At 39.3% G+C, this 13,872-nt stretch overlaps 1 protein-coding gene across 26 annotated transcripts in view; it reads left to right on the forward strand.

The window, feature by feature from the left end:
• Positions 1–10,786, forward strand: part of LOC118213237 (transcription factor 4-like) — a 169,888-nt gene extending 159,102 nt beyond the window's left edge. For 16 of the 26 annotated variants that reach the window (XM_035392039.1, XM_035392038.1, XM_035392040.1 and 13 more), the window contains 3 exons: positions 804–1,033; positions 2,887–3,016; positions 6,332–10,786. In XM_035392039.1, coding sequence (XP_035247930.1) covers positions 804–1,033; positions 2,887–3,016; positions 6,332–6,380 — 409 coding nt within the window. In that variant the 3' untranslated portion in view covers positions 6,381–10,786. Of the gene's footprint in view, positions 1–803; positions 1,034–2,886; positions 3,038–6,331 lie in introns of all 26 variants that reach the window. The other 10 variants (XM_035392042.1, XM_035392049.1, XM_035392059.1 and 7 more) reach the window with 1 other exon arrangement.
• The last annotated feature ends 3,086 nt before the right edge of the window (positions 10,787–13,872 follow it).

The raw sequence follows: 13,872 nt of genomic DNA on the forward strand, positions 1-13,872 counted from the left end.
GTTAGTATGTAGACCTGTTTTAATGCAATGTGAAGCAGCTGTTGTTTTATGTGTATAATTTGAAGCATAATAGTGATTTGTTTTCATTTAGTTGAGCCTAGCAGCCAGACCATGTGTTATATTAGGAATGCAAAGTAACTACGGGCATCCTATCTAATATTGCTCTTTTTTCCTACATTGAACCTACTGTGAATGGCGGTAATTCACTCTGAAAGTGGATAGGCAAGCGAGACCCCTCACAAACATAGAATATGGGGCAAAACATAAGAGCTTAGATTTGAAATACAATTGGCTGACAGTCCATCCGATTTAGTATCGACGTAACAAATTAAAACAGTACGAAGGACCAACTGCAAACCTTTACGTCATTGCTAATTTGCTAACAGTATAGCTCAGGGTCTGGTTGACTGGTTAGTTTAGTCGGTTTGATTATGTGTGATCATAGAGTTAAAGGCAGAAAGAAGCACAGTGGGCGGCGGTGTAGCACAGTGGGTAAGCTACTGGGCTTGTAACCAAAAGGTCATGGGTTCGATTCCTGGGCAGGGCGCTGCCGTTGTACCCTTGAGCAAGGTACTTAACTTGCATTGCTTCAGTATATATCCAGCTGTATAAATGGATACAATGTAAAAGGTGCTATATAAAACTTGTGTAAGTCGCTCTGGATAAGAGCGTCTGCTAAATGCAGATGTGATGTAAGAGGCTGTTCGTACGCAGACACGCCTCTTTGTGCGCAATGACCCTGACCGCATGGTGTCGGCCCCTCTTTCCCCCCTCCCCCGCACGACCGGGTGTGCGTCCCACAGCAATAACGACGACGAGGACCTGTCCCCGGAGCAGAAGATCGAGCGGGAGAAGGAGCGCAGGATGGCCAACAACGCCCGGGAGCGGCTGCGCGTTCGCGACATCAACGAGGCCTTCAAGGAGCTGGGCCGCATGGTGCAGCTGCACCTGAAGAGCGACAAGCCGCAGACCAAGCTGCTGATCCTGCACCAGGCCGTGGCCGTCATCCTCAGCCTGGAGCAGCAGGTCCGAGGTCAGTGTCCCAGCCGCCGCCCGTAACGGGTTCCGTAACGGGTTCCGTAGCTCCGCCCGTGGCTCCTGTCTCCGGCGCGTCCTGCAGCGTCTCTCTGTAACACGCCCTGTGGCACCTCTCCATGATAATGTCCCGTGAAGACTTTCTGCAACACGCCCCAAAACACCAGTCTATAACTGGTCTAGCAGCATATCTCTGTAACGCACAAGGTAGCACTTTTCAGTAACGCGTTCCATAACACCTCGCTGTGTCACATCTCACAGTACGGTCCTGTAATAGACCTTGTAAGACCTTTTGATAGCATATCCTGTAGCATCTTTATATCTGAATGCCTTGTGAATAAATAAGACTGCTGCTCCTTGACGAAAGACCGCAGCTGACAAAGGAATTTTATTACTGCTTTATACCTGACAAAGAAGTCCTCCATCACATTGGCATAGAGTACCCGAGAATGCTCGCTATTGTAACAGCTGAATATAAAAAACATGAGATTATTTCATTTCTAATGCTGCATGTGAAAAGTCACTAGCAGCATAGCACCTCCATTCAGCATCAATAACAGCATATGTTACTCCTAGTACTGCCTGCATGTTATGTCAAATCCGTCTGTCTGAATGTATTCTGAATAATTATCCATGCCTTTCCTTTTGTCGAGCTGAAATCTAGTTTAGAAAATGAGTGAAAAAATAACTGCTTGACAGGTTGTTGCAGGCTTGCTTACGGATACTTTAAACCTCATTACCTGTGCTCATGTATTGGTATCTATGGCTCTTTTGAACCTAACATTCTCAGCAAATGGGATGATGTAGAGAGTCTGCCATTAAATGAAAATGTCTGAGAACGGAAATAGCTGGTGATTGCAAATTGTTGACAGGGTGCCGCATCATTGCTTATGGCTTTCTCGAGTTTCAGAGTTAGGACTGCAGTGTTTTGTATACTGTGACTGGAGAGTATTAAGCAAATGTCCGTCTAACAGCATCAAGCTGAAAATTGGAGAGGATATAACGTTACAATGGTGTATTTGAGTCAGCTCTTCACATTATGTAGGGACTTTGTCACAGCAGTAAACATACTTATTAATGATGTCATGTGCCACTGTAGAGTCATCTTTAGCCCACTGGGTGGCAGTGACAGCTGAAGAACTAGAATGTGTTGTTTTACCATTGCTTAAATATTTACCTTAAAATAATGTTGACGGAAAAAGTTTAATATAGTGGCAAAATCTTTCCCACGGTTCCTATTTATTGTTAGCACAAGATCTTTTTTTTTGCATTCTATCATATGTCTCAGTACTGTTTGTAAGTTCACTGTTCATTTTCATGAGAACTAGGCATCTGAAGTCTTCCCTGTGGTAAGACAAGTTGTGAAAAATGTTGCTCTTCAGTAATTCTGGTTTTCGCAGCATAATCCTACTAGGGAAGAAAAACAAATGTTTCTCACTAAAAAATAACCGTATTACCAGGGAACACATTGTTCAGTCTTGCGCTGACGTACGATTCCTTCTGATCCCGCATGACGTCTTGCTGAAATGAATTACAGTGGTGTTGAAAGACTTTCTGCCATGCTGGGACTTGTAAGGCATGACTGGCCAGCCAAGGCGGAGTTAAAACAGTATCACACTAGAAAATGAGCTTCGAGCTCCATTTTTTATGTCCTTTCAAAGCCATGACAAACCTGGCCTTATACTCACTGACATCATTCCTGTTAAAATGGCAGAGCCCCACACTCTAAAGTCGGTGCAAACTGCACTGTGCATCTTGGTCCGTGAGCACACTTGATAGTGTGTACTCAGGGTCTTCCGGGTCTGATAAAGGACGGTTATATTTAAAAAGCCAACCGACTGTCCGTTTCAGAGAGGAACCTGAACCCCAAGGCCGCCTGCCTAAAGCGACGGGAGGAGGAGAAGGTGTCGACGGACGGGCCGCCCCTGTCCCTGGCCGGATCACACCACAGCATGGGCGACGGCAATCCAATGGGACAAATGTAAAAAGAAACCCATAAATGGTCAGAATATTTCACTTTAAACTAATCTGCTGTTTCACATGTGTACCGCCAATAGATATTTACCAAACAACAAAAAAAAAAAAAACTAATTTGGTTTTTAAAAAGCATCCTTATTCCTTGAATTAAAAATAAAAAGGATATAAATTGCACGCAGAGATTCATAGTCTCGTTTTGCATTGTGCTATTGGTTGGCATGGCTGCTTCCTGTACGAATAGTACACAGCACAATTGATTCACCGGGCAAACTAGTGAAATCATCAGAGAATATTCTGATTCCTGGAAGGCTGCTGCCCGTCCCTCCGTAACACGGTGAACCAATCGGGCGGGCAGGGTGCTTTGAGGAGTCCTCTGTAGACGGCAGGGAGGGAACAATCAGCTTGTGATTGTTTTAAACACCGGGTACATTTTAACAACAGATTGGCAGTAAGTGTGCTTTTGTCGTGTGTGTGTGAGAGGTTTTTATTGTTTTAGCACGCTTGTAGGTTGTTTTCTTGCTGTTTCTGCCCCTATTGTAATTGCTTAGATAATGCCCTTTTCTAGGTCTATGTTATGCTTTTGAGAAAGTTCTGCCATTTCACCTTCCTGTATATGTGAGGACCTCTTCCTATGGTATATTCAGTGTGAAAAGGTCAAAGGTGACTGACAGAAATTCAGAGACGTTGCGATACATCAGCGCACCATGGGATCTCAATACAATATAAAACATATCTGTAGCTTCCAAATTTCATGTGATACATCAACATTCAAGTGTAAATGAAAGAAAACACAGACAAGAAAAATTTAAACAGTTAAAATATCTTTAAATATCTTATTGTTTTGTGTATTATTAAAAAGAAGCCATTTAGCCATACATTAGACCAATAAACAATAATGATAATAGAGTAGTCAGTACTGTAGTCTCAACCATGAACATTCAATAATATAGAAAGCAATAAATTTTTTGACTTTATGAGATCATTCACTGCAAAATTTAATGTTGATCATTCATTTTCGTACGTCTAGAAGTATGTTTGGTCAGACGGGCAGCTCTGTGCAATGCATTATTTCTGATTTGATTAGTCCATCAAAAAGGTTTCACAAGCCCTCAGTTCAGAATCAATTTAAGTCCATGAACACAGAAGATTTAGCAGAAGTTATACTTTAAAATATCTATGTGCAGTTACAACCATATCCATTATGATATAGCCTCTTAGATCTTGTTCTGATGAGAGACCTGCTAACAAGATCGAGTGGTTACAGAGTTGCATGTGCTAGTTAACCTCAAAAGACATTTCTTGAGGTAAGAATTTGAATGACTAGCATCTAATTGTAGGTTGAACTGTTTCTTTAAATTTTTAATTTACTGCATTGCCAAGGCAAGTTCACAGTCACTGATTCAGCATGTAGAATAAGGTTTGTGTCACATGCATGATTTAGGCTTATGGTGTCTTAGACAAAAAATTAACCTTGTTTCTGTTAGTTTCACTTGCAACATGCCTGAAGTTATCTTATAAAATGCTTCTTAATAATTAATTAGTTTCACCATTATTTTTCTGTGCCTGGAAAAAACACTACACAGAACAGCTCTACACAGCTGTATTTGAGAAAACTACTTCCAATATCGTTGATGGCAACTAAATATACTGAATTATGCTGTGTTATCACCCAATATAACCAGCTTATTCCATCCTCTACACCTTTATGAAATGTCCGAAGGCCTGTTTTCACAGGGTATAATAGCGATTAAATTTAAGGATAAACCTTACGTTGTTCACTAGCGTTTACACCAGAGAGGAGAATTATATCGTCATCCACACACTTCCCACGGGTACAGACAGTGCACACCTGTGATTGGTTAGTAATGTTTGATTGCTGAAGATGTGCTCTAAAAATCACTATAATCACAATTAGCCATATAACGTTTTTTTTAGAGTTACCATACTAGTCTAAACTGGTTTTTTACTCATTTTAATTTAAATGATATTTGTAATTGTATAATGCAGTTATTGCTGTAGGTGCAGTCATCGTTCCTACTGGTAATGGGCCTGGAAAAAGGTCTAATGCTCAGGATATCATTTGCACTTTTGTATTGGCCTCCTGCTTTCTTCTAAACTGTTTTTATAGAAGCTCTGCACTCAACATTTTTATACATGTGTGCCATCTTTAATTATGTTAAGAATATATCTGTTACAACACTGAGTGTGTATCTCTTATAAATATACACTGTTTACAGTTGGTCTTTACATCTCTGCCCTTATACGGAGTCACATAGAACAGCAATAATGTGCTGCCGAATCAGGTCTTACAATTATTTCTCTAAATCCCAAAGAGTACAATTATTGCTGAATATGTGAACATCAAACCACGGTTTACAGTCAGGAAACTGCTTGACTTCAGGGCAGTTTTCTAGTGGAGCTATCAGCTCAATACCGTGGCCTGTTACTGCCCCCCTTCTCCTCTAGTCATCGTTAACGACACTGCGTCTTCAATTATGTGCAAGGAAACCGCAATATCAATATGAGGCGGGTGATCTTTTATTTCTTTTTAGTGGTGCAGTTTTCCCCCTACTGTGATAGTTGCATTTAACGTAAGTGCACTCAGAGAAAACAAAACATTAAAATACCAATAAAAGTCAAAAGAGCAATTTTATATCAATAAAGCACTATTACTAAAGGCAATGCATTTCAGCTTCTTCTTCAGGCAAAGAAACCCATGGCAATGACCTCATTCCAATTCAACTGGCAATTGCTTTTGGGCTCATAAAATAAATAAAAATATATATCTGCTATTAAAAAAGAGTATCATTACAACAAGAAGACAGCAGTGAAATGTGAACACCCCATAACACTTCTAGGGTATAACAATTAGGGCTTTTAGATTGGCTGCTTAAATTTTAAGGGTGTTTCCGCACACAGTCATATTTTGGAATAGTTTACACGATTACAAAATTACATGAATTGAGCAAAGTATCACCACAAAGGGAAAAAAAAGTTAACCTGTCACAATTGGCTGCTAGTAGGCATCTACAAAGCTACTGTCTTTCTCTACACTATAATTACACCTCTTTGAGTTGACAGTCTGAAAGTTTTCTCCCAGGGTCTTGTGTGTTCTGAAGTCAACTTCCTCATTTAGTGGCAGAACAAGACTGAATGTTTTAGCTGTTAACCCTGTTGTGCGAGCTGATTCAGTAATTGCCTCTGAGTTTCTGATCCGCACTTTCATGTTTCTGGTTGTTGTTGTAGTAATAGCTGCATGCCCGTGTTTCCATGGAGATTGGAAGTGCAACACTGACATTCCTCATGTTTTCCTCCTCAGGTCCAAGTTGCCAGAGTTCATCAAAATGATGAGCGACCACTTCCTTTGACAACGTTATCCTTTCCCCACAAACCAATCAAACAATCAATCAATCAATTAATCAATCAATCAATCAACCAACCATTTGACCCAACAATTTTATCTCCTCCCCCTCCCTTTCTTATGTAGATGTAACTGCAGATGTACAGTGGCTAAAGGAACAGACACAAGAGTTTTTTAACCCTTTTTTTCCTGCATTCCCGTAAAAAAAAAAGAAAAAATGTGCAACTTGATGGACGACTCTCCAAACATATCATTAGGAATGTTGTAAAAACGATGCAGAGCTGTTAAGAGCAGCCCTATTGAGTGGCAATCTTCTCCACACTGTGGAACACTTGCAGTCGTGCCTGAACTCCTCTTGGAAGTATAAATGAATAAAACTATATATACACAGTATATGTAATCAACCTGTAGGTCTTCAGGGGAGGGGGATTTAAAAAAAAAAAAAAGGATGATTTCGACTTTCATGAAATTGTAAACCTTGCAATAATGAAAAAGTGTACTTCTAAACAGAACAGACGATTTTAAGATAACATTTTGTTGGGGTTCATAGTTGGTTAGTGTGGCTGTGTATTGGAGAAGAGAAGCGCTGTTGCCCCGTTAGCAAATTTAAACCAGCAGATGTCCCAGAGTTGATTTTACTGGGCGTACCTTTTGGGGGGGCAGAGCAGCCGAGTCTTTTCAGCCATAGGGGAGGCCGGCAGCGATGGCATGGAAGCCAGTTTCAGTCAGGAGGACGCCGAGTGGCTAGGAAGGGGACAGGCTCAAGCTGAGAGGCGGGCAGACGCAGTTCGGCTAGTCGGGCGGCGGTGGCGGAAACGCGGGCGTCGCTGATCGCGCAGACGCCACATTTTCCCCTAGCGATCACGCCACGCCACGCCCACGCCACTGATAAAATGCAGCTGAGACCTAGCCGTCCATCACTTTGCTTTTTCGGTCTTACCCAGGTCCTGTCACCCAACCCCACCCCCCACCCCCCCTTCCTGTCCTTAAACCCTGCCCTCTCTTTGCCCCTAAAACCCCGCCCTCAATCCCCAGAGATGCAATTTCAACATGCTACACTTGTACCAATGTGCCTTTTAGAGTTCATATCATTAAAAATGTGCGGAGGACATTATTGGAACTTTTTAGGATGCAAGCTTAGGGAATCGTTAGTCATTAGGTCTATGCAGTCAGGTTTTTTATGGCCTGGAATTTAAAAAAAGTAAAAAGGAAAAAAAAGTATTTTTTGGATAAACTGTATTTAATGTACTGTATGCTTATATGTAATTAGAAGGCGTGTCACTGAACGATCCTGTTTTGAGTAAGTTTCGCCCCCACCCTGCCCCCTTCCCCTTTGCCCTCAAAAGTTGCAGCCTGTTTCCATAGCGAGCAACATGTCCGTTACTGAGCGTTGTATTATAGCTATCGGCTTTTTATGAATATTGGCTTTTCCGTGAGCCACTGTAGTCTTCAGTACAAGTGTGTGGTTGTATGTGTAAAGCGGATTTTTTTCTCTTTTGTATGTTTCTCTTATTCTTTGTCTGTTCTGGTTTCTCTGTCAAAAACCCGAACCACGGACCGCTGCGGGAGATGCAACAGCGAGCTTTTTACGTGGTTTAACTTATCCAATCAACACAAGGCACTGAAACTGGAAAAGAATATATAAGAAAATCAATATATATAAATGTATAAATATATACGATATATAAGGATGGTGCCATTTTCAAAGGAGAGATTGTTTGAGGGAAGAATTATTTTCTCAAGGCCTGGCAGAAACACAAAAGGCACTCCAGTGTTACTTTTCAAGAGACATGGCTTTTAATGACCCTTGATGTGCCATGACATCACATCGTACGGCATCCGCCACAGGACAAAAGGGACCGGAGTTCCATCTGCTCCACTCACTGCTAATCAGCTGTTAAGGAAACACAGACATTTGTAAATTGTATGCAACAAATGCAAACTTACCATTATTTTGAAATTGTGTATGTAAAAGTTATATTTTTACATGTAGACTGTTGTTATTTTGTGTTTAGAACTACGTTGTACCAGTTTTTGTTGAAAGACAAAAAAATAATTCAGTGTGTGTTGAAAATGTGTCACATTGAAATGTAGTGAGGTCAAAAGCTTCAAAAATCAATTCTTTTTTTAAATGTTATGTTTATATTTCTGGGAACATTTTTTGGGGGGAGGGGGTTGTAAAACAGAACAAAATAAGGTATATAAGATTTGTCTCATGCTCCATGCTCATTACATTGCCATTTTTAATTGTATTTTTGGAGGAAATATGTAAATAGTCATAACACAAAGGGTTCATGTGATTTTGGCTGGGTGATGACTTGCTGACAGTCGAGCGATGAGGATGGATCAATTGTATTCTTGCCACTTTATCCCACTGGTCATTGTAGCATGGTGCCAAAATCAGTGCTCAAAGGCATTCATTTGTGTTTTAAAGCTCAGAACTCAGCTCACAAAAACCGCTGCACTGCCCACTTTGTTGAGTGACTGAACTGACTGACTTTGTTGCTGCGTTAATTCCAGATGGTTCTGAAGCGAAGATGCAATTTTAATCCAAGGGAATAATGAACTACAGAAGAGATGCTTTGTATTTCATTCAATCAACCCCTAATTCTGAAGAATTTGAATGGAGAATGTCCAGAAGACCGTTCTGTTGGTCTTTCCAGAGTACAATAAAACGAAAAACAGGTGTTTCAAAGTTTGGGGTTTTCTGTGCGAATGACAGCATTTGTTTCCTTCACCAGAGTCTCAACATCTGGCTCGCTTTCTTTTGTCTCAAATCAAAGGTTAGGTCCTGAGCCTCAAAGTATTTAACAATTATTGTGTACTCTTATACTGCAGTGATTTTGATTATGGTAACCAATGGTTTTGCTTATTTTAATATGTATTCCAGTGGGAGCAAAACCAGGTTCCGATTTCCATAAAGGGTTTGCAATGGGAAATGTCTGTTCCTTTTATTTTATTTTATTTTTATTTTTTGTTTTTGCTTTTGTGTTTTATATGTCAGAAACAAGCATTCCGGCAACACAAGACACACCACAAATACAGCTGATATTTGGTAATTTGGCAAAGCATTTTTCAGTACACAAAGAATGAAAAAATCTGCATTTAATATGAATGGTTTTAGCTGCACACTAGTTAGTTGCTCATGTGATTCTAGTTTTGTAAGTATTTAGATTGCGTATGTGAGAGACTATGTACTGAACAATCATGGGGCCTGGCTTGCCTTTTAACAGTGGCTACAGTTGTAAGACAGGTTAAGATTAATCATTTGCACCCACTGCCAAATAAAACTAAAGGAAAAAAGGAAAACGTGTCCTGCCAATGTCACCACGACTGTCAATGTAATGGGAGCCGCTTTGATCTTTGATTTCGACTTGCAATCTGACTCGGCATGGCAAAGATAAACACACGAGCTATTATTTGAGAATATTAATTGATCCATCTCCATTTCTCTAACAGTATTGATGCTTAAAAGTTTGGGGATGGAAAATATGGGTTCCATTTGCCATGTCTGTAGCTAAAATGAACATTGAAAAGGAACTCTGGTCAAAATAAATGATTTGATATGTTTGGTGATGTGCATATGATGAGCTATACCTGTGTGCTGGAAAGTAAATGAATAAAGATAGTGCTACTTTACTTTGGAAGTAAAATACAGTGTAGGGAACAAACAAAAAAAAAAAAAACTATGGCCCAAGTGTGGTTAGAGAGATATGATACGATAACACCAAGAGCTCCAATACAGACTGTTTTTCTGCCACACATGCATGTCTTCATGCTTATCCACATACACCATCAACTGTCAAATTATTGATTTACACCACAGTTCTTATTCGAAGCCAGTAAATTGTCAATCAAGTGAGGGATGCAACTTGTTCCAATCCAGTCTTCCGCATTGTTTTAATTGTTCCCTGGCCTGGTTTTGGTTCGTTCTTTCCTTCCATTACCTAAGTGGCATTGGAGAGATCTGGAAAATGGGGAGACCCATTTTTATCTTTAGAGGATTTGCAGCAATGGGCAGAACAAACAAAATGAAAAAAATTAAAGGAAGCTGATCACCTGTCTCCATCCAAAATGAATCATGAACAAGCACAAAGTGTATACAACTAACTGACTGGAAAATATAAAGTAATATATATGTACAAATTGCAAAGTATAATAGAAATAAAGAGAAGGCACCATGGCTTCTAGGCCTACCTGTTTTATTTGGGTAGCCATTTTTCTTTCTTATGTATTTTAATTCATCTGTGTGCAGTGCTGGTTTAAACATGTTCATTTCAGAGTATTATAGACATATGTAATGGTGAAAATATATGAACTGTGGCCTTTTTCATTCTTCTTGTTACTTGTGATGCAATTAAGTGAAGAAAAAAAATAAGCAGAGAATTACCATGTATCAGTGCCTGGCTTTTTGTTATAAAGCTTCCTTTGTCTAGTGCTCTTTTGCTATGAAATAGACTAGTGCACCCTATTATAGAAAAAAAAACCTAAATTTAAAACAAAATATATTTGGCTTATTTTTTGCAGGGGCAATCCTTTTATACCAGGAATATTGAAGAAATAATAAGAAAAAAAATTAATAATAAAAACGTCAGATTCTGAATATTCCACTTTGTAGATTTTTGGAATCATTCAAAGTAAAAGTTTGTTACTTTATTTTACTATTTAAAGATGTTATTTTACCATGTGTTACTGAGACGAAACTGTACGGTGTTTTCCGTGATGGGCCGCAGCCTGCCGTGGGTGGTCTCATCCGTACCTGCAGCAGTGATTTAAACTAAATAAATAACAGTTACACTTTCTTTCCAATGTGTGGCTGAGTGCCTCAAACTTTTTTTCATGTATTTTGGTGTTTTTTTTTTTTGTTTGTTTTTGTTTTGTTTTTTTTTGTTTTGGTTTTTTTGTTGTTTTGTTTTTTTTTTTTTTTACTTTTTTCTTAATTATTGTTTTATTTCTGTTGTATTTTTACTTTATGTTATGATGATTATTGTTGTTATTATTATTACTTTTTCAGATTAGTAGAAGTGTCCAAACAGGTTGTGTGCTGGAGTGTCTCTTCAGGCCAGCTCATTGTAGGCCATTGCCTGTTGTTTTTCATCTGTAGTTATTCAATGAAGTCATGTACATGACCGTTCTGTAGCAATAAATGTGCCATTTTTATAACCTAGCGCTTACAGGACTCTTGCTTTTTTAATCCGCCAGAATATTTAAATGCATACACTGACGAGCAAATGTGATCATCAAACTGATGTCCACGTTTACTATTTCCACAATGAATTACATATTTTAGATATTCAGATAAAAATGGTCTCACACAGAGAGATGGGAATCCTCGGACAGTGTTGTCATTTTAGTGGACTTTGAGATGAAAATGTTTTTATATGATGCATTACAAAAAAGGCAAACATATTTTAAAGGAACTTGCACATCCTCCACTTTCTTTCTGTGAAGATGCAGGGATCGTGGACATCAACAACAGTGAGACAGGCAGGTTGCAGCACTTTTTCAAAATAAATTAATTGTATTAGATGTTAATTATCATATATCATCTATGCGAAGCTAGGATGGTACATAATTCCGTGAAAAAATTATTTTTGATTCAGTTTCTTCTTGACTCGCACTTTAGAAGAAAGCGTCATACTTCTTTCAGTGCTTATAGTCCATGAGTGATCACATACGTCAACATGTAGTGTCAACACATTGCTTCACTCTGAAATAAAAGTGCATACGTGAATACTGACTGCAGGGTGTTTTTCATAAATGATTTCATAGTTTCATGATGCTACAGGCTTGTACAGTGGCGCTCCTTCGCCAAGTATATGAAGTCAGAGACTACAAAGTGCTGAATGACGCATTTGATTGATGGTAGATGTTTACGTAGAACGGGGAAAGGTGGAAAAATTAATTTGGCCAGTTCTTTATCTTCCCTTGTTGTCCTGGAAAGGGAAACATGTCCCAAAGTTTTATTGGTTTCCGGTAAGTGTTGTGGAAATCTCAGACTAACTTGTCATTTAGTTCGGCTGAGATTTAATTGTGAGCCACTCCTTGCGGCTGTATGTGTTTGTATGGTATGTGAATGCGCTATGATTTTACATAAATTACTGCATACGGAAAACAATGCCACCTTCCCTGCTGGTCTAGAACCACAGGTTTAAACATCACATCGCACCGAAAAAATATTTGAAAGGATAAACCTCATTTTTACTTTATTTTCATAGCCTACTCCCATTTTATTTATTTTTTTTTTTTTTTAGGCTTTCTCACCTGAAAATCTTAATATTAATTTGAATAAACCTAAACATTTTCAACTGAGAAAACATGAAAAATGTAGGTGTAACATATTGAAGTAAAATTTTCAATTTATCCAATGAAGCATTTTTTTTTTTCAGAACAGCTCTTGCTAAAATACAAAAGGCGTAGCACATTAATACAGTAAAACCACAAAAAAATACAGCACCTTCCCCTCGGCTAAACCAACGCCCCGCTCAGCACGTCCCTCTGCTTCAGGGTATGAGAGAGCCGTCTGCCCCAACATGATCTGGCAGTTCAGGTTTCCATGTAACAGTCGATGGTGTATTTGAATAGAAAAAATCTGACAGTATTACGTATAAGGCCCTAGCCATCATGACTGCTTTATCGGGGGTCTCGCACATTCCCAGAGGAAATGTATCTAAGACAGCAGGGTTACTGCAGTTAACTTTTGACAACTACTCCCCCCCCCCCCCCCCCCCCCCCCCCCTTATTTAATTTATTTATTTATTTTGGTAGACTTCAGCTTCAATGAAAACATTGTTCTCTCGACTATGGAAGTCCAGACACTCTGTATGGACTAAATGGCATGCAAATAACAAAATAAGAGTGTATTTAATGTTAAGCCCATTACAGTCCCATGGTCATGCTTTGTATGCTGTAGGAAATAAGTGAAAGATTCAGTATGAGCTACAGAATGAATCATTATTATGTCCTGCATTTGAGAGGTGTAGAGTGTGAAGGCAATGATTAGGTGAATAGAGGTCACTCACGTGTGAAACACTTTCTTCTTTATAAAATGTACACATATACTATGTTGCAAGGTATCCAAGGAACCTTCGGAAAATGCATTTACCAAATTTCTACTGGAAAAAAAAGGATTAAAAACATTCCTGGACTTGCAGCATTCCTGAAATGCAGCCAAATCACCAAACATGGTAAGAAAAAACGTCAATTGCTGTGCTATGGGGTCAGGGGGCAGAGCATAACTTCCTTGAGATTGTTGACCATCCTGGAATACAGCCAGTACACATGGTAGCTAATAGTATTTCCTGTCGCTGCTATACCTCGTTTAAAAATAAAACTCCTTTCTATTCGTCGGGAGCCATATAAAGTGAAAGAGCTCATTTCATTGCACAGGTGTGTCCGTCGGTGTATATATCGACAGGTGCTCCACCCACTGTTATTATCTTGTGAAGGCAAAGCGAGGATCTCAAATATTTTCGTCTTCGGCTCGGACGTTGACAGGT

The sequence above is a fragment of the Anguilla anguilla genome, chromosome 14 (genome assembly GCF_013347855.1).
Source record: "Anguilla anguilla isolate fAngAng1 chromosome 14, fAngAng1.pri, whole genome shotgun sequence".
NCBI classification, from domain to species: Eukaryota; Metazoa; Chordata; class Actinopteri; order Anguilliformes; family Anguillidae; genus Anguilla; species Anguilla anguilla.